This window comes from Mizuhopecten yessoensis, unplaced genomic scaffold (assembly GCF_002113885.1).
Source record: "Mizuhopecten yessoensis strain PY_sf001 unplaced genomic scaffold, ASM211388v2 scaffold10903, whole genome shotgun sequence".
Taxonomy (NCBI): domain Eukaryota; kingdom Metazoa; phylum Mollusca; class Bivalvia; order Pectinida; family Pectinidae; genus Mizuhopecten; species Mizuhopecten yessoensis.
The window spans coordinates 374,870-397,103 of record NW_018408779.1 but is presented as its reverse complement, the minus strand read 5'-3'; the positions used below and the strand labels follow the sequence as shown (position 1 = coordinate 397,103).

General features: G+C 37.4%; 1 protein-coding gene across 3 annotated transcripts in view; it reads right to left on the bottom strand.

Moving 5' to 3' along the window:
• LOC110463415 (microtubule-associated protein futsch-like) overlaps window positions 1-22,234 on the bottom strand; it is a 138,881-nt gene that overhangs the window by 7,524 nt on the left and 109,123 nt on the right. For all 3 annotated transcript variants that reach the window (XM_021517995.1, XM_021517996.1, XM_021517997.1), the window contains 12 exons: window positions 19,720-19,957; window positions 16,555-16,627; window positions 16,325-16,431; window positions 15,269-15,376; window positions 11,779-11,828; window positions 11,010-11,209; window positions 10,024-10,071; window positions 9,520-9,640; window positions 8,648-8,755; window positions 7,922-8,024; window positions 7,404-7,480; window positions 7,120-7,262 (listed from right to left, as the gene is read on the bottom strand). In XM_021517995.1, the coding sequence (XP_021373670.1) occupies window positions 7,120-7,262; window positions 7,404-7,480; window positions 7,922-8,024; window positions 8,648-8,755; window positions 9,520-9,640; window positions 10,024-10,071; window positions 11,010-11,209; window positions 11,779-11,828; window positions 15,269-15,376; window positions 16,325-16,431; window positions 16,555-16,627; window positions 19,720-19,957 (1,376 nt within the window). The remainder of the gene's footprint in view (window positions 1-7,119; window positions 7,263-7,403; window positions 7,481-7,921; window positions 8,025-8,647; window positions 8,756-9,519; window positions 9,641-10,023; window positions 10,072-11,009; window positions 11,210-11,778; window positions 11,829-15,268; window positions 15,377-16,324; window positions 16,432-16,554; window positions 16,628-19,719; window positions 19,958-22,234) is intronic.

The following is a 22,234-nucleotide window of genomic DNA, read 5'->3' as shown; positions in this document are numbered from 1 at the left end:
GATACTCCAGGGGTTACCTCACTGATCTCTTAATGCTAGATACTCCAGGGGTTACCTCACTGATCTCTTAATACTGGATTCTCACGGGGTTACCTCACTGATCTCTTAATACTGGATACTCCAGGGGTAACTTCACAGGTCTCTTAATACTGGATACTCCAGGGGTTACCTCACAGATCTCTTAATACTGGATACTACAGGGGTTACCTCACAGATGTCTTACTACTGGATACTCCAGGGGTTACCTCACAGATCTCTTAATACTGGATACTACAGGGGTTACCTCACAGATGTCTTACTACTGGATACTCCAGGGGTTACCTCACCGATCTCGTAATACTGGATACTCCAGGGGTAACCTCACCGATCTCTTACTACTGGATACTCCAGGGGTTACCTCACCGATCTCTTAATACTGGATACTCCAGGGGTTACCTCACTGATACTCTTACTACTGGATAATCCAGGGGTTACCTCACAGATCTCTTAATACTGGATACTCCATCTCTTACTACTGGATACTCCAGGGGTAACCTCACTGATCTTTTAATACTGGATACTCCAGGGGTTACCTCACAGATCTCTTAATACTGGATACTACAGGGGTAACCTCACTGATCTCTTACTACTGGATACTCCAGGGATTACCTCACTGATTTCTTAATACTGGATACTCCAGGGGTTACCTCACTGATACTCTTACTACTGGATAATCCAGGGGTTACCTCACAGATCTCTTAATACTGGATACTACAGGGGTTACCTCACAGATGTCTTACTACTGGATACTCCAGGGGTTACCTCACAGATCTCTTAATACTGGATACTACAGGGGTAACCTCACAGATCTCTTACTACTGGATACTCAAGGGGTTACCTCACTGATCTCTTAATACTGGATTCTCACGGGGTTACCTCACTGATCTCTTAATACTGGATACTCAAGGGGTTACCTCACTGATCTCTTAATACTGGATTCTCACGGGGTTACCTCACTGATCTCTTAATACTGGATACTCAAGGGGTTACCTCACTGATCTCTTAATACTGGATTCTCCAGGGGTTACCTCACTGATCTCTTAATACTGGATTCTCACGGGGTTACCTCACTGATCTCTTAATACTGGATACTCCAGGGGTAACCTCACAGATCTCTTAATACTGGATACTCAAGGGGTTACCTCACTGATCTCTTAATACTGGATTCTCACGGGGTTACCTCACTGATCTCTTAATACTGGATACTCCAGGGGTAACCTCACAGATCTCTTACTACTGGATACTCAAGGGGTTACCTCACTGATCTCTTAATACTGGATACTCAAGGGGTTACCTCACTGATCTCTTAATACTGGATTCTCACGGGGTTACCTCACTGATCTCTTAATACTGGATACTCCAGGGGGTACCTCACTGATCTCTTAATACTGGATACTCCAGGGGTAACTTCACAGGTCTCTTAATACTGGATACTCCAGGGGTTACCTCACTGATATCTTAATACTGGATACTCCAGGGGTTACCTCACAGATCTCTTACCACTGGATACTCCAGGGGTTACCTCACTGATCTCTTAATACTGAATAATCCAGGGGTTACCTCACTGATCTCTTAATACTGGATACTTCAGGGATTACCTCACTGATCTCTTACTACTGGATACTCCAGGGGTTACCTCACAGATCTCTTAATACTGGATACTACAGGGGTAACCTCACAGATCTCTTACTACTGGATACTCAAGGGGTTACCTCACTGATCTCTTAATACTGGATTCTCACGGGGTTACCTCACTGATCTCTTAATACTGGATACTCAAGGGGTAACCTCACTGATCTCTTACTACTGGATACCCCAGGGGTAACCTCACTGATCTCTTAATACTGGATACTCCAGGGGTTGCCTCACTTTCGCTCTATGGAAATTGCTTTATGAATGCAAACACTTCTTATATAACAAGCAAAGTACAAAACTTTATACAGACAATAAGAGTAAAATGGGGTAGAGGGGTTTCACATATGAGAGTACGGTAATAAGGTATTCCTGTATATTGTGGTGACACGCTAATTTCACTCCTATATTAAAGGGAGATAATCTCGTGAAAAAAAAAGTGTTTACAAATCTTTGCTTCCAGTGATGATCAGTGTTAAAACCTGTGACAGTGAAGTGTATTACATAGGAAAATATCTGCTGTTACTTTGCCTTGTGGTTTTACGTTTATAAAACATTTTGTTGATGTAAACTTCAGCAGTTGGCTGGTATATGTGTAATATATCATCAGTTGTTTATATATACACCATAATTATACATCAGTCAAAGAAAATGTGAAATTTACCAGACACTTTAGACCCTCACATTCAAGTTTTCCACACAAATATACAATACAATATTCCTGGCAATTTTGCAGTGTTGAAAAAATACATGATGAATATTCATCATAGGTGTAATGAATATCTTATGAATATTCATGCTCCTGTTTGTGCACAAATTGGGTGTGGATATTAATTTGAAGGATGAATTATCTTGTTAGCATAAAATAAATGTGAACAGGTCACACAGAAAATTCAACCCGATACGTGTACTGGTTACATATAGAATACAGTTTTCCCTCACCGAACGGTCAGAGGAGCATTCAGGTATTTGGACCTGCTGAAATAAATCAATGTCAACTTGGCTTTATATTAAATTTAGACTCCATCATCATACAGTGAAAACTGTATTAACGCGACAACATGGAAATATGACATTAAGTGACTATAACATTAACTTCACACAAGTGAGTGGACATCTTACGTAACATCAGTGTTTAAGACACTAAGCTTACAAATAGATAAATAATTCAAATTGTATTAATACTAGTCATATAAACATGGCTTCTGAAATTTGGACTGTTTGAATATTCTTATGTTGCCTCTAATTATTGATTTTATTAATTTCATTTGTACAAATAAAAAACAATTATGATGTGAATATTGATAAGTACAAGCCCCTTTATTATAATAATGACCGGATTACTATTCACATGTTCATTTTCATTCATACTTAAAGTTAGTCTGGGTCGGCCTGCTGCGATTGCTCCGACGAGTCTGCACTATTTAAAGTCAGTTTTATATAAATATTGATAGGTGCATGTTACTTTGTATAATATATTTACTTGTATGTGAAAAATTAATAATCAGACACACGTAGACTGTAAATCATTATCAACCTTCAGACGTTTTAGCTAGTATACCTTGATTAAATCATGCACCCCTGAAGACACATGTGAACTCGTCCAATTCAAAGGTTGGAATAGTTCATTATGGAATTTCTGGGGTGAATGAGTTAATGGCATCATGACTTGTATCTATGTGTAGTTATGTGTAAAGCATCTGAAGATTGATAATAAAGAGGTAATTATATACAAGGTGTTTCTGACTTTTTAACTTTACATATACATCTACCTGACAAAGAGAACTGCTGTGTTAACGTGATCACTTACTTACTGTTATACAGGACAATACCATATACTGATGATATATTTATCTACCTGTTATAATGATAATTATTTACCTGATATTCAAGAATAAACACAAAAAATCCTTAATATAAACAAACCTGTATAACACCTCCCAGCCAGCCCAAGATCAAATCCAGACGACAAAATATACATCATTATTGTGTCACATTGATCTTAATTAAATCTAGACACCGGAACGCAGTGTGTAAACCACATCGAAGACAATGGCCGCCATATTGAATTGATAGCTATCTATTAAATTGTCCCGATTCTAATCCCAAACATCAGAAAAGACAAAAAGGGAGAAGTATTGTTAGCTTTATAACATGTTTTGTCAGTTTTCTTCTGGAATAAATATCTACTTTAACCTCCAACTCAAATTTGGTTTTAATTATCAAGAAATGAACAAGTGTTTGTGATGGATAGTGTATTTCCAATTCTAAAACTCAAGTTTGTATCACCTTCTTGTATACATTTATTTAATTCATTATTTGAGCACAGCTGACAAATCGCAGACATGTATGCTAAAAAGCACTATCAGCTTAACAATGATATTGGAATTTTAGTTTTAGTCTAGTTTAATGCAAGCTTAAGAAGTCTCCCTGTTTTGCAAGAAGTCTAGCAATATTTCGCCCTGAAGTTTTCTTTCTAAATCTAGAAGCAGAATTACTTAAAGCTTGCTTTTTGCCAAAATTCATTAAATCTATTACAAAATTAGAACAGTTTAAGTTATACGATCCTGACAGTATCATCTTTTTATAATGTTAAGTTTTAACATTTTTAGATTAAAGTTGAAAAGTCAAGCTAACCAGGCATGCTTTGATGGCTTAAAAAGTAAAAAATGAAAAATTCTAATATGGGTCATTATATAAGTTAATCATCTATTCACATAGATTTAGTAAGACTTGATTTCAGAACAAAATTTCTGTTTAAATTAGGTAGTGTTTTAATGACACTATGTACAAATGTTTTATTATGAAATTCTTTGGAAGTATCAGGATTTTAAAACAGATTCAATCAAGTATACTTTGAAACCTTCAACTTTGATGAAAAACCTAAACAATAATATGGGAAGAAGCTAACCAATATGGGATACCTTCTGAATCATAATGAATGATCCATGATGTGTTTCAACAATATTGTGTGTCAAACATACAATTCCTTGTACTTGTACTAGTATGTTGACACAGAAATGTTACTCTAAATCTATTCTAAATTTAACTCTAGTTTATCAATTTACCAGGTACATAACATTAACTGAAGGATTTAACTTCAGACAGTACCGCTATAGAAATGATCCTGCAGGTTCACCCAATGGTACCTATTGAACTGTAACTTCAGACAGTACCGCTATAGAAATGATCCTGCAGGTTCACCCAATGGTACCTATTGAACTGTAACTTCAGACAGTACCGCTATAGAAATGATCCTGCAGGTTCACCCAATGGTACCTATTGAACTGTAACTTCAGACAGTACCGCTATAGAAATGATCCTGCAGGTTCACCCAATGGTACCTATTGAACTGTAACTTCAGACAGTACCGCTATAGAAATGATCCTGCAGGTTCACCCAATGGTACCTATTGAACTGTAACTTCAGACAGTACCGCTATAGAAATGATCCTGCAGGTTCACCCAATGGTACCTATTGAACTGTAACTTCAGACAGTACCGCTATAGAAATGATCCTGCAGGTTCACCCAATGGTACCTATTGAACTGTAACTTCAGACAGTACCGCTATAGAAATGATCCTGCAGGTTCACCCAATGGTACCTATTGAACTGTAACTTCAGACAGTACCGCTATAGAAATGATCCTGCAGGTTCACCCAATGGTACCTATTGAACTGTAACTTCAGACAGTACCGCTATAGAAATGATCCTGCAGGTTCACCCAATGGTACCTATTGAACTGTAACTTCAGACAGTACCGCTATAGAAATGATCCTGCAGGTTCACCCAATGGTACCTATTGAACTGTAATTTCAGACAGTACCGCTATAGAAATGATCCTGCAGGTTCACCCAATGGTACCTATTGAACTGTAATTTCAGACAGTACCGCTATAGAAATGATCCTGCAGGTTCACCCAATGGTACCTATTGAACTGTAATTTGAGGGAGACCATGTTTGTTTAATCAGGGTGTCGCGTCCTCCCAGGAGATGAAATAGAAGGGAGATAACCTGAACGATCCAATAACTGTAGTCTGCACAGTGACTCCAATATTGGTTGATAGAAACTTAAAGTTGTTTTTTTGTAAGTATTACAGACTGACATTAGCCTTTTTGGAAATCTGTATTAACTGAGTTAAACTTCCAGCTTTGGAGAGATAAGGGGATGAGGTTGAAGCCGAAATGACAGCAGCATATCAGATGAACAAACCTACCAACTTAACATAGTTTGATTATATGATAGTTTATGTGCCCCAGTATTATACAGAGTTTGAATCATAGCATGCAATGCACCTTCTGTAGGAGGAGTACATGGTTTTTATGGTAGCATACCTTCTATATAATTACATGGTTTGTTTGGTAGCTTACTAGTCATGTTAGGAGTACATGGTTTGCATGTTAGCTAGCTGTCATGCTAAGAGTACATGGCTTGTTTGGTACCTGACACTTGTACCTGTCATGGTTGGTGTACATGGTTTGTTTTGTCAGTGTACCTGTCACAGTAGGAGTGCATGGTGTGTTTGGTACCTAAACTGTCATGCTAGGAGTACATGGTTTGTTTGGTACGTACCTGTCACAGTAGGAGTACATGGTTTGTTTGGTACGTACCTGTCACAGTAGGAGTGCATGGTGTGTTTGGTACCTTAACTGTCATGCTAGGAGTACATGGTTTGTTTGGTACGTACCTGTCACAGTAGGAGTACATGGTTTGTTTGGTACGTACCTGACATGGTAGGAGTACATGGTTTGTTTGGTACGTACCTGCCACGGTATGAGTACATGGTTTGTTTGGTACGTACCTGTCACGGTAGGAGTACATGATTTGTTTGGTACGTACCTGACACGGTAGGAGTACATGGTTTGTTTGGTACGTACCTGACACGGTATGAGTACATGGTTTGTTTGGTACGTACCTGCCACGGTATGAGTACATGGTTTGTTTGGTATGTACCTGCCATGGTAGCTGTACATGGTTTGTTTGGTACGTACCTGACACGGTATGAGTACATGGTTTGTTTGGTACGTACCTGACACGGTATGAGTTCATGGTTTGTTTGGTACCTTAACTGTCGTGCTAGGAGTACATGGTTTGTTTGGTACGTACCTGCCATGGTAGGAGTACATGGTTTGTTTGGTACGTACCTGCCACGGTAGGAGTACATGGTTTGTTTGGTACGTACCTGTCACAGTAAGAGTGCATAGTGTGTTTGGTACCTTAATTGTCATGCTAGGAGTACATGGTTTGGTACCTTAACTGTCATGCTAGGAGTACATGGTTTGTTTGGTACATACCTGACACGGTATGAGTACATGGTTTGTTTGGTACCTTAACTGTCGTGCTAGGAGTACATGGTTTGTTTGGTACGTACCTGTCACGGTATGAGTACATGGTTTGTTTGGTACGTACCTGACACGGTATGAGTACATGGTTTGTTTGGTACGTACCTGCCACGGTAGGAGTACATGGGTTTGATGAGGAATATGCCAGACTCCTGCTCTATCGAGTCCAATGTCTCCATCAAAAGATTTGCCAGGCGTAGTCTTTCTGACCCCATTTGGTCCATTTTGTCTGCCCATGTCTTAGCTCGCTGTAAGTAAAGGTCAGAATTACTATACCTACAGGTCATTTAAAATGCAAAGATTAAATATAGGTAATTTCTTTTACAGTCATAAATGTATATATTAATGAGAATAAATAAATGTAATTTTAAGACAAAAGATCAGTTTACCTCATTCTGTAGCGCCTCCATCTTGTCAAGAATCTCAAACACATTCTCATTCAGGCTTTTGCTCTTCTTGACATTTTCTGAAAAAATGAAAAAGAATAGCAAATCCAAAAATATTAATTGTACTTCTCTGATTGAACAAAATAATTATGATATAGCCTGTCTAGTTCTATGATTTATTGGTCCCTGTTCTTGTACCCATTCAACAGGCACTGCTCATGTTTACAAATTGTTGTCATTAATGCTAACTTACCCCTACAACATTATCTTGTCAATTATACAAAGGTCATGACAACAAATATTGATTGAATCTGAAGATTGAGGGCACCATATTTTGAAGCTGCATTTGTCCTCTACTTCTGCTCTTTATTATGATCATAAAGTTTTGATGAATTTTGTTAACACAGCTTAATCATATTTGGTCAGTATTACTAAAATACTGGAAACATCATAATTTCAGGCAATTAAAAAGTTAAAAAAAAAATCAAATAATTTATTAATGAAAAAAATCAATCGCTCACCTTCAATTTCCTTCATGCGACTGTGGTGGACATATTTACGAACAAGATGCGCGAACCTCTGTGCTGGTAGACCCACGTAATCCTCCATCTTTACCAGTGCATCCTGGGAAATACAAATTGAAATTAACCAATACAACTAAAAACAAAACTTTTTTTTCAAATAAAAAAACTAACCAAAATAGAAGTAACTGTTATTTTGACAAGATACATTTTCACATAAGCATACTAGCCAACTGTTTGAAATTTCCATGGGGCAGATTTTTGCATGCTCAAAATTAAAACCTAAATAAAATGTTTCAATATACCACCCCCATGAGTCCCCTTTAAATGACATATTTGGAGTCGTTCTTTCAAATGAAATAGTTTAGCAAATTTACTGGATAGAAATGCCAAATTTAAGGGTCCAAAATCGGAAGTCTCCCTTCGAAATAGGGAGAGTTGGCAAGTATGCATTAGTTATCAACAGTCACTGATATCATACCTCTCCATCTCAACTTTACCATTTGATTTTTCAAATACATTATAAGCAACGGGGCAGGAAGTCACAAAATCTGGTCTAGCGATAATGATAGGGAATGTCTATCTTTATATATTTTCTTAAGTTTTCAAAACGTTTTTTACACACTACTGACAAATGTGATGGAGCGAACCCCCTCGCACAGTCACAATACGAGTTGTCTCCCCTTACCTTGTATTTATCTGCTCCCATGAGTTGTCTCCCCTTACCTTGTATTTATCTGCTTCCATTTTCTGATCATTCACAGCTCGTTTCATTATTTTGCAGTTCCTCTCCGAGTCTAGCCGCGTAAACATTACCGCTGAATCTGTCGTCCCCTGGCAAAAAAAATAACAAAAATAAATAACAGTTTTGAAAATATGGACTCCGACTAAACCAAAATCATTAATCTGACCATAATTTATTACATGTAAAGATTTGTTTTTATCTGTTACTCGGAGATATATTTATATAAAAGACACATGTCTAAGTCAAACCAAATCAGTGTATGTCATCCCCTTGAAATAGATTATTAAGCTCCATTTATCGCTATCTTTTCCCTTTAGAACTGTCACTCTACCGAGACCCCTACTTACCATCAAAAATAAACTTCAAGGCAATTCAACGGATGCTGGTGGAAAAATTTGTTTTGACAATTAAATATATACTATCAAAACTGGATTGGCTTCTAAATGTAACCAAGTGACTTACATACATGTACAAGGCAGAGTGTAGCAAGGCAGTCCATATAGTCCCCCACCGGGAATGATTTCTATATCTAACAGACAGTACACTTATGTCAGGAGGCAAAGGTCACAGTGATGATATAGTGACATACTTCTTGCACTCCGCCATCCCAAGATGTTTGTGTATACCAAATCTGATTACTCCAGGTGAAATAGTACAGAAGATATGCTATGGACAAACATTTTAAAAAGACAAGTTCAAAGGTCAAATCATTGACCTTCTTGCACTCCCCCGGAACCAGTGGTGGACTAAAAAATACTGTAAGAAAATATCTGTTGTGTGAGTATTTCTGCCAGGTAAAGTAAGGTCAGTTTAATGTAAGAAAACTTTGACCATGCTTGGCTTGGTTACTTACATGTGGGGAGGTGGTGTCGGACTGAGGCCGGAGCCGGCTGGATGATCGGCCGAGGTTGGACAACTCTCGCTGCAAATCGTTAATGGTGTCCTGCATCTCCATCATGACGACGGTATTGTGCCTGTTACCATGGTAACAAAAATATGTACATCATTGACTTGATATTCAATAAGTTACAAGAATGCGTACATTTATTTTCCCTAATTCTAAAACCTCCAGACCAATTGCAAAAATACTAAAAACACACATTGACACTATGGTACACATTATGCTTATTCTTTAAGCTTATTTTTCCTGATTCTAAAAACTATGTACCCTAAATTACAAAATACTAAAACAAACATCAACAATGCTAAACAGATGCCAGCCATGGTTTCAGTCTCTTTTATGTTGCTGACCCCAATGGTTTAGTCATACATAAATGTATCTATGTTTCAAAAAAATAAAGAAACATAAAAAGCAGCCTAATGCTCAATGGATGACTTTGTCGTCATGACAACCCACCTTAGTTGTTCATCATGTTTCCGTGTTTCACCAGTCAGCTGATGTTGTCTGTAATGAGAAAACACATAAATAGGAATATTGTTATAAACAAAGATTAGGCAGAATTGAAAATCTCTTAAAACATCAATTAAAGTGTTTAACTACAGTTATGGTTCATGTCACGCTATATTAGCATACTTGATTGTATCAATACAGTTCATTCTATCCATTTTTCCTATAACCAGGAAAAAACAATTTATAAAAGTTTACTTTAGAAAGTATTTGCCACTTTGAAATGGTTACTCCTTATCTTCATAAAACCCGTAAAATTAAAACAAATCTTGTTTTAGAAGCTAGTGACAAGTTCAGTGTGCACTAGGTCCTGTCTTTTCCATCATTAACAGGGACTGAGAAATTTCATCAGGTAAGACCGTGTTTTTAAAGAAAGAGAAATCAGACACTTTGGACCATAAAATCCTACCAAGATGATTCAAGCTAAAAGTTAGGTTAATTGTTAGATGTCATCGGAGTCAGGAGTCGGTAAAGTCAGGTGTCATTGACGTCAAGTGTCAGTAAATTCAGGAGTCGGTAAAGTCAGGGATCATTGATGTCAGGTGTCATTGATGTCAAGTGTCAGTAAATTCAGGTGTTGGTAAAATCAGGTGTCATTGATGTCAAGTGTCAGTAAATTCAGGACTGTCAGTAAAGTCAGGTGTCATTGACGTCAAGTGTCAGTAAAGCCAGGTGTCAGTAAAGTCAGGGATCATTGATGTCAGGTGTCATTGATGTCAAGTGTCAGTAAATTCAGGAGTCGGTAAAGTCAGGGATCATTGATGTCAGGTGTCAGTAAATTCAGGAGTCAGTAAAGTTAGGTGTCATTGACGTCAAGTGTCAGTAAATTCAGGAGTCAGTAAAGTTAGGTGTCATTGACGTCAACTGTCAGTAAAGCCAGGTGTCAGTAAAGTCAGGGATCATTGTACCAGTACAGGGATAGCTTATTTACTTACAGTCGATCATACTGTTCCTGAAGCTCCCGGAGGGCGATACGTTCCGACACATCACTTTTTGCGGAAAACTGAGAGTGATGACTGGCGCGTGTTACTGTGGGACCACGACCTGACTCTGCTGACTTGGGACCAACCATGGCCTGTGTGGTATCTCGGGACATCATCATACCCCCTCCAGTAAGGGACGATACCATTGGCTCCTGTAATATGTTAAAGCTGTCATCATTCGATGTATTTCTTATTGAGTCTTTTTAATATTGGGGCGGGAGTTGATAAGTGAAGTGGTTGTGGGTTGATAAGCAGAGGTGTTTTTGTTTCATTGAGGATAAATAGACACTCCCTTATTTGTCATTAGACTCGCAATAAAAATTTAAACAATGGTCCTAATATCTTAATTGCTCACCTTGATTTATATTTTTTTGTTTCTTGCATATTTGACCCAATTAACCTTTTGAAAGTGGATGCAGTATAAATTAAACAATATTGATGTCCTTCCCTCCACATAACCTACCCAACTCTATGCATGATATTGCTCAGCAGAAGAAGTCATTTAAAATTTCAAAACACAACCTATTCCTTACTTAACTCTTTCACCCCTGAAATTGTATAATGAACTATTCCAACCTCTTAATTGAAAGAGGTAAAATGTGTCTTTAGAGGTGAATGAGTTAAGGAAGTAAATCTATTATCTGATTTAAATGTACCAGTACAGTTATATCAGGTAATAGGATGGAGGATCAGATGGGGAGGCGACTCAGATCTAACTTACCCTGTCAGCCAGAAGTAAGGAAGATAACACCGTGATAATCTCCTCAAACACTGAAATAGAAAAAGTCCAACAAAGTTATCTCAATAAGAGTCACTACAGACACCTGTCTATACTATCTCATTACAGTCACTACAGACACCTGTCTATACTCTCTAGTTACAGTCACTACAGACACCTGTCTATACTCTCACTTTACCGTCACTACAGACACCTGTCTATACTATCTCGTTACAGTCACTACAGACACCTGTCTATACTATCTAGTTACAGTCACTACAGACACCTGTCTATACTCTCTTTACAGTCACTACAGACACCTGTCTATACTCTCTAGTTACAGTCACTAGAGACACCTGTCTATACTCTCTAGTTACAGTCAATACAGACATCTATCTATACTCTCTCGTTACAGTCACAACAGACACCTGTCTATACTCTCTAGATACAGTCAATACAGACACCTGTCTATACTCTCTCGTTACATTCACTAAAGACACCTGTCTATACTCTCTCGTTACAGACACTACAGACACCTGTATATACTCTCTAGTTACAGTCAATACAGACACCTGTCTATACTCTCTAGTTACAGTCACTACAGACACCAGTCTATTCTCTCTAGTTACAGTCACTACAGACACCTGTCTATACTTTCTAGTTACAGTCACTACAGACACCTGTCTATACTTTCTAGTTACAGTCACTACAGACACCTGTCTATACTTTCTAGTTACAGTCACTACAGACACCTGTCTATACTTTCTAGTTACAGTCACTACAGACACCTGTCTATACTTTCTAGTTACAGTCACTACAGACACCTGTCTATACTCTTTAGTTACAGTCACTACACACACCTATCTATACTCTCACTTTACAGTCACTACAGACACCTGTCTGTAGTCTATCACTACAGTCACTACAGACACCTGTCTATACTCTCTCTTTACAGTCACTACAGACACCTGTCTGTAGTCTATCACTACAGTCACTACAGACACCTGTCTATACTCTCTCGTTACAGTCACTACAGACCTGTCTATACTCTCACTTTACAGTCACTACACGCACCTGCCTATACTCTCACTTTACAGTCACTATGGACACCTGTCTATACTCTCGTTACAGTCACTACACACACCTGTCTATACTCTCACTTTACAGACACTACACACACCTGTCTATACTCTCACTTTACAGACACTACACACACCTGTCTATACTCTCACTTTACAGTCACTACACACACCTGCCTATACTCTCACTTTACAGTCACTATGGACACCTGTCTATACTCTCGTTACAGTCACTACACACGACTGTCTCTACTATCTCGTTACAGTCACTTCACACACCTGTCTGTACTCTCTCGTTACAGTCACTACAGACACCAGTCTATACTCTCTGGTTACAGTCACTACAGACACCTGTCTATACTCTCTTGTTACAGTCACTACAGACACCTGTCTATACTATCTCGTTACATTTACTACAGACACCTGTCTATACTCTCTCGTTACAGTCACTACACACACCTGTCTATACTCTCTAGTTACAGTCAATACAGACACCTGTCTATACTATCTCGTTACAGTCACTACAGAAACCTGTCTGTAGTCTCTCATTACAGTCACTACAGACACCTGTCTATACTCTCTTGTTACTGCAGTCACTACAGACACCTGTCTATACTCTCACTTTACAGTCACTACAGACACCTGTCTATACTCTCTTGTTACAGTCACTACAGACACCTGTCTATACTCTCTCGTTACAGTCACTACAGACACCTGTCTATACTATCTTGTTACAGTCACTACACACACCTGTAAATACTCTCTAGTTACAGTCACTACAGACACCTGTCTATACTTTCTAGTTACAGTCACTACAGACACCTGTCTATACTCTCGAGTTACAGTCACTACAGACACCTGTCTATACTATCTTGTTACAGTCACTACACACACCTGTAAATACTCTCTAGTTACAGTCACTACAGACACCTGTCTATACTTTCTAGTTACAGTCACTACAGACACCTGTCTATACTCTCGTTACAGTCACTACAGACACCTGTCTATACTTTCTAGTTACAGTCACTACAGACACCTGTCTATACTCTCTTGTTACAGTCACTACAGACACCTGTCTATACTATCTCGTTACAGTCACTACAGACACCTGTCTATACTCTCTTGTTACAGTCACTACAGACACCTGTCTATACTCTCTTGTTACAGACACTACAGACACCTGTCTATACTATCTTGTTACAGTCACTACACACACCTGTAAATACTCTCTAGTTACAGTCACTACAGACACCTGTCTATACTTTCTAGTTACAGTCACTACAGACACCTGTCTATACTCTCTTGTTACAGTCACTACAGACACCTGTCTATACTCTCTTGTTACAGTCACTACAGACACCTGTCTATACTCTCTTGTTACAGTCACTACAGACACCTGTCTATACTCTCTTGTTACAGTCACTACAGACACCTGTCTATACTCTCTTGTTACAGTCACTACAGACACCTGTCTATACTCTCTTGTTACAGTCACTACAGACACCTGTCTATACTCTCTTGTTACAGTCACTACAGACACCTGTCTATACTCTCTTGTTACAGTCACTACAGACACCTGTCTATACTCTCTTGTTACAGTCACTACAGACACCTGTCTATACTCTCTTGTTACAGTCACTACAGACACCTGTCTATACTCTCTTGTTACAGTCACTACAGACACCTGTCTATACTCTCTTGTTACAGTCACTACAGACACCTGTCTATACTCTCTAGTTACAGTCACTACAGACACCTGTCTATACTCTCTCGTTACAGTCACTACAGACACCTGTCTATACTCTCTAGTTACAGTCACTACAGACACCTGTCTATACTCTATCATTACAGTCACTACAGACACTTGTCTATACTCTCTAGTTACAGTCACTACAGACAACTGTCTATACTCTCTCGTTACAGTCACTACAGACACCAGTCTATACTCTCTAGTTACAGTCACTACAGACACCTGTCTATACATTCTAGTTACAGTCACTACAGACACCTGTCTATACTCTCTTGTTACAGTCACTACCGACACCTGTCTATACTCTATCGTTACAGTCACTACAGTCACCAGTCTATACTCTCTCGTTCCAGTCACTACAGACACCTACAGACACCTGTCTATACCCTCTTGTTACAGTCACTACAGACACCTGTCTATACTCTCTTGTTACAGAGTGTTTCAGTAACATGATCAGTATACTGAGATTTAGGAAGACTCACTTGAACCATCGTGTAGTCTGATCTTTATCCAGGTAAAATATCAAGACAGACTACCTTAATTCTGTCATTTTTACACCACTATATCCTCAATCATATATTTTACAAAGAGGTCATTCTATACAGGTGGTTTTATATACAGTTGATCATTATATTCAGGTTGTTTCCATACACAGGTAGCTTACCATGAAAAACATTGTGTGTCATGTGCTCTAGCTGGGGCTCCACCTTGCCAGTACCATTAAACTTCATCATGTCAATATCCTCCAGGATTTCACTCGGCTGCAGCATATCTGAAATGGGGAGGAGTTCAGGTGAAACCTGTCTAATCTGACACCCTGTGGGACACAACCTATTGGCCATAATATACTGTCTAATCTGACACCCTGCAGGACATAATATATTGTCCATATTAACCTGTCTTCTCAGACACCCTGTAGGACATAAAATATTGGTAGGATTAACCTGTGTAATATGAACTTTTCTAATCCAAAATCCTGTTACAAATAACATGTTGGTCATTAGTTATCAGAAAGCAGTCTTGATAGAAATGGGAATACAGCATTATGTAGATTCAGACATGACCTACGATACAGGGTGTCAGAATTCTTCAGGATTGGATTACATGAGTTTCATTGACTGTTTATTTTTGGCAATTTGATGCTAAACTTAATTGTAAACTGTGACATTATGAGTTCAACTTCTTTCATGAATTATTGATAAAGAAATGTGTTAATGCAATAAAAATTTAAACAAAATTATTTACAGATTTATGGTCTGCTCAAAAATTCTTAACTTAAATTCTACAAAAATAGTGAAACAGAAATACAGAATTAATAGCTTGCATTATGGTTGACCATTACAATCCTACCTCTATCCACCATTGTGGTTGACCATTACAATCCTACCTCTATCCACCATTATGATTGACCATTACAATCCTATCTCTATCCACTATTATGATTGACCATTATAATCCTACCTCTATCCACCATTGTGGTTGACCATTACAATCCTACCTCTATCCACCATTATGATTGACCATTATAATCCTATCTCTATCCACCATTATGATTGACCATTACAATCCTACCTCTATCCACTATTATGATTGACCATTACAATCCTATCTCTATCCACCATTACGGTTGACCATTACAATCCTATCTCTATCCACCATTATGATTGACCATTACAATCCTACATCTATCCACCATTATGGTTGACCATTATAATCTTACCTCTATCCACCATGAGTTTGCTGAGGATGCCTCTAAACTCGACCACTCCCTCGTACAGGCGCAGGTACTCAGTGACGATTGGATGGTCCCCAGAAATTTGTGACAACCTGCAATTGATTAAACATCATATCAAAACATGAAAATACAAACAATGGATTTTAAGAGAACTAGAAATGGTGCCATTTGGTTATAATATACTTGATACACATACATCTATAACATTGACTTACCTTGATGAACTTTGACCTTTCTGACCTGGAGGTGGGGAAGTCCCCATTTCCATTGTTTGTTCTTTCTTCAATTCTACAACAAAACAATAACTCTCCAGTAAGCCTAGCCTTTAATTACACTCCATATTAGCTATTTTATCCTTTGCAAACTCAGACAGTGTCCTCATCATAATTTTTATCCAGATTCTAAAACTGTTGTTATTAACTTTTGACCTATATCATCACAGCCTTTGACCTTGCACAATGATTCACTGTTTGACATTTTTGTCGATTGTAGGTGAAATAAGCATAATGGTGTAATCTTTAAAACATTTATCTCGCCATCAATGAACTTGTTGTAATAGTTTTCATTCAAAATACCAGTGGGTTAATCGATGGCTTCATGAATCCCCAAACCCACAAACCCACAAACCCACAAACCCAAACCCACAAACTACGGCAACCTAGCTCCAGTCTACAAATATTTAAAAAAAAAAAAAACAACCTTTTACATGCTTGTATTATTTGGAAATCCAACCAGATCAGTCTCTTGTAACACAATTTTAATCTTAAGGATCCCTGTCCCATTGCACAGTGGTTTTTCGTATATACTGAAACTTCCCTTTAATTTTGTTTTGAATATAACTGTAGCACAGTGTGGCTATGATATATAACTGTAGCACAGTGTGGTTATGATATAACTGTAACACAGTGTGGTTATGATATATAACTGTAGCACAGTGTGGCTATGATATAACTGTAGCACAGTGTGGTTATGATATATTACTGTAGCACAGTGTGGCTATGATATATGACTGTAGCACAGTGTGGCTATGATATATAACGGTAGCACAGTGTGGCTGTGATATATAACTGTAGCACAGTGTGGCTATGGTATATAACTGTAGCACAGTGTGGCTATGATACATAACTGTAGCACAGTGTGGCTATGATATATATCTGTAGCTCAGTGTGGCTATGATATATAACTGTAGCACAGTATGGCTATGATATATAACTGTAACACAGTGTGGCTATGATATAACTATAGCAAAGTGCGGCTATGATATATAACTGTAGCACAGTGTGGTTATGATGTATAACTGTAGCACAGTGTGTCTAAGATATATAACTGTAGCACAGTGTGACTATGATATATAACTGGAGCACAGTGTGGCTATGATATATAACTGCAGCACAGTGTGGCTTTGATATATAACTGTGGCACAGTGTGGCTATGATATATAACTGTAGCGCAGTGTGGTTATGATATAACTGTAACACAGTGTGGCTATGATATAACTATAGCAAACTGTGGCTATGATATATAACTGTAGCACAGTGCGGCTAGGATATATAACTGTAGCACAGTGTGGCTATGATATAACTATAGCAAAGTGCGGCTATGATATATAACTGTAGCACAGTGTGGTTATGATGTATAACTGTAGCACAGTGTGGCTATGATATATATCTGTAGCTCAGTGTGGCTATGATATATAACTGTAGCACATTGTGGCTATGATATATAACTGCAGCACAGTGTGGCTTTGATATATAACTGTAGCACAGTGTGGCTATGCTATAACTGTAGCACAGTGTGGCTATGATATATTACTGTAGCACAGTGTGGCTATGATATATGACTGTAGCACAGTGTGGCTATGGTATATAACTGTAGCACAGTGTGGCTATGATACATAACTGTAGCACAGTGTGGCTATGATATATATCTGTAGCTCAGTGTGGCTATGATATATAACTGTAGCACAGTATGGCTATGATATATAACTGTAGCACAGTGTGGTTATGACATAACTGTAACACAGTGTGGTTATGATATATAACTGTAGCACAGTCTGGCTATGATATATAACTGTAGCACAGTGTGGTTATGATGTATAACTGTAGCACAGTGTGGCTAAGATATATAACTGTAGCACAGTGTGACTATGATATAACTGAAGCACAATGTGGCTATGATATAACTGTAGCACAGTGTGACTATGATATAACTGAAGCACAATGTGGCTATGATATAACTGTAGCAAAGTGTGGCTATGATATATAACTGTAGCACAGTATGGCTATGATATATAACTGTAACACAGTGTGGCGATGATATATAACGGTAGCACAGTGTGGCTATGATATATAACTGTAGCCCAGTGTGGCTATGATATAACTGTAGCACAGTCTGGCTATGATATATAACTGTAGCACAGTGTGGTTATAATATAACTGTAACACAGTGTGGTTATGATATATAACTGTAGCACAGTCTGGCTATGATATAACTGTAGCACAGTGTGGCTACGATATAACTGTAGCACAGTGTGGCTATGATATAACTATAGCAAAGTGCGGCTATGATATATAACTGTAGCACAGTGTGGTTATGATATAACTGTAACACAGTGTGGCTATGATATAACTATAGCAAAGTGCGGCTATGATATATAACTGTAGCACAGTGTGGCTATTATATATTACTGTAGCACAGTGTGGCTATGATATATAACTATAGCACAGTGTGATTATGATATAACTGTAGCACAGTGTGGCTATTATATATTACTGTAGCACAGTGTGGCTATGATATATGACTGTAGCACAGTGTGGTTATGATATAACTGTAACACAGTGTGGCTATGATATATAACTGTAGCACATTGTGGCTATGATATATAACTGCAGCACAGTGTGGCTTTGAGATATGACTGTAGCACAGTGTGGCTATGATATATAACGGTAGCACAGTGTGGCTGTGATATATAACTGTAGCACAGTGTGGCTATGGTATATAACTGTAGCACAGTGTGGCTATGATACATAACTGTAGCACAGTGTGGCTATGATATATATCTGTAGCTCAGTGTGGCTATGATATATAACTGTAGCACATTGTGGCTATGATATATAACTGTAGCACAGTGTGACTATGATATAGTTATTACTTACCAGTATGTTTATTTATTATTTTTGCATGAAAAGCCTGTAAGGGATGATTTTCTTTTCAGAAAAGAGTTGCCAGAATAATCAGTTTCCAATACATAGTTTCAGTTTCTGGCCGTGGTATGGGCATCCTTTAACATAAGTCACGTCTCACATTCAATCTAGAACATTCACAGTAGGTCAAATAATATTTGTTCTGACTTTTAACCTTTAACATAATTAACCTCTGACCTTCAATATCATTGTAGGGTATATCGTCGTCGTCATCCTCATCTATGAGCTGGTCGTCCTCCAGTGACCTCTGTGAGGGAATAGAGATCGCGGGTGACTTGGTTCTGCGGTCCTCCACGGCTGCCCGTACTTCCCCCAGTTTGTTACGATACTCTTTCCTCAGCGAAGCACGACTGAGGGCAGAGGTTGCCCGAATCTCATCCTCGGTTTTACTTTTAGGCACGATCTGAGTTTGGGTCTGTCAAATGTTTGAAACGGAAAGAATCAAATACAATTATCTTTAGTTGTAGGTAAATGGTCTGTTAAACGTTTGAAATGTACTGAAGTTTGGGTTCTGAGTCAAGAACAAAAATTATAATACTTTGAACAATATTCGAGATGAAATCTAGTTTTTTTCCATTCAAGATGATAAATATATGACATTATAAATCTTTAACTAAAAAAACGTGAAAAATGCTAAAAATTCTAAAATTTTTAATATCTTTTTTGTTAGAAATGGACTTGACCTGTAAGAAAAATGGAATTTCATCAAAGTTCAATCAAATGACAAGCATTTTCTGTTAATTATATATTTTACCAATTCTTCGATTTTTATGAGAATTTGAATGTAATCAATGGATGTAATCTGATCAGGTCATGTGACCCTGCTGTTGATAACACATCATTACATTTCATTATTTATCATTTGCATCAATTTTAACCATTTTCATATGAATACTTTCTTTTTTGAAAGAAAACAACTTTTCCCTCTTCACTTATAAGAGCATTTAACTCAAACGAATATTTGAACATAGTTTTTTGCTATTTTAGATATGTATACAAACTACCCTGAGCTGTATATTATAATAAATAGGAAATTTACATAATATTTCACCAGGATTTTATGTGATAATCATACTGTAAACACACATATTTAAGTGGTGATCTTACAATACAAATTTTGTTTTATTTTCTGCTTTAAAGTCACATGTGATTAGGTTGACAACAAAACAAGTGATATTTTACAGCTGTATCAAGTTTTAACACAGGAATCCTGCTAATTATAAAATAAGCATGTACATCTTTCTTTGCAAATGTGTCATTAGTTAGGGCATGAAAGGAAAATCAGATTTCCACTGATGAACATATGTTTACAGTAAGTAATTGACCAGGTACATGTGTATATGAACCAGCTGGAGAATTAAGGAGAGTAGACAGAAGTCAGACTATACTTAGATGATCATAGAGATTTAAATATTGATATAGGACGATACATACATTAAACACTAACATCCATATACAGAACAACCTTGATCATTCCTCAGTCGTTGTTGTCAGAATTTAGTTATTTTCAATCTCTGCCCCCCCCACCTTAAAATCAAATCTTCATACAAAAATTATGTTCATATGTATTCAATATATGCAAATTTTAGTCTCCATACATATTCAATACACATTATGTATACATTATTTTAATATGCAATTTTACCATGCATATTCAATATGAAAATTTATTCCAATACAATATGCAAATTGATTCTCTATAAAAAAAGGCTGAAAGAAAATAACTCTGGCAGTATTAACCCTTTTGTTAGTTGTTAACCTGGACATCCTTCACTGTGGTCCTGTCCTGAGTATTCCTCTTTCTAAGCGATAGTACTATTAACTAAATAAAGTGAGCATGATGGCCAGGCACAAAATCTCAGGTTATCTTGAGAACAGACTTAATATGTCAAATATATTTTGCAACTTTTTTCAGATTATTAAAAACTGAATGATCCTAATTTAATACCAATTTTAATACTGTCAGACTGATATGAAAATGTTTATTAACTTCAGCAATTTGAAACATGAATATAGACAGACATATGTAACAGACATGTAACAGACATGTATGTATCATAATTATAGTAGTGTAGTACTAACCTGTAAATGTCTATAAGGTCATGATACACAGTGAAATCAGTTTTAACATCGCCCTAATTAATGTCCTAAATACCACAATTAATTCAAGTCCAACAAGCTTTAAACATGTGTTATCTGACCTGCTTTATAAGACAAGAAGTTTTGAGTGTGTATCAGATAAAACACAATCCCTCCATACAAGTTGGTTTTGCGTCAAACATTCCAATATTCTCTATGTTCCCGAAGAAAAAGATATCGAAGATTTACATGAAAGACTTATTCATATCTTACAAAGATCATATCTTACAAAGATCATATCTCAGTCTTTTTGTTTCCTTTTTTTGGGGTATTTTCTTTGAAGATTAAAACAGAAAAGAAAGGAAACCAGAAAGATTGTAAAAGTCATCAATATTCTAGCCTGTTGACATGTTGAAGGTTTTTCTGGAATATAACTCAGTTTGTGCGTTGGTGCACCATTTCAGCCAGGGGACTGAAAGGGTTGAAAAAATACATTTATACATGTACAGTGTATATATGAATTGGTGGGAATCTGTGCATTTTCCTTCAGTTTATATAAAAGATGTCAGAAAGATTAGGACAAAGGGAGATAATCAGAAGTATCACATTATCA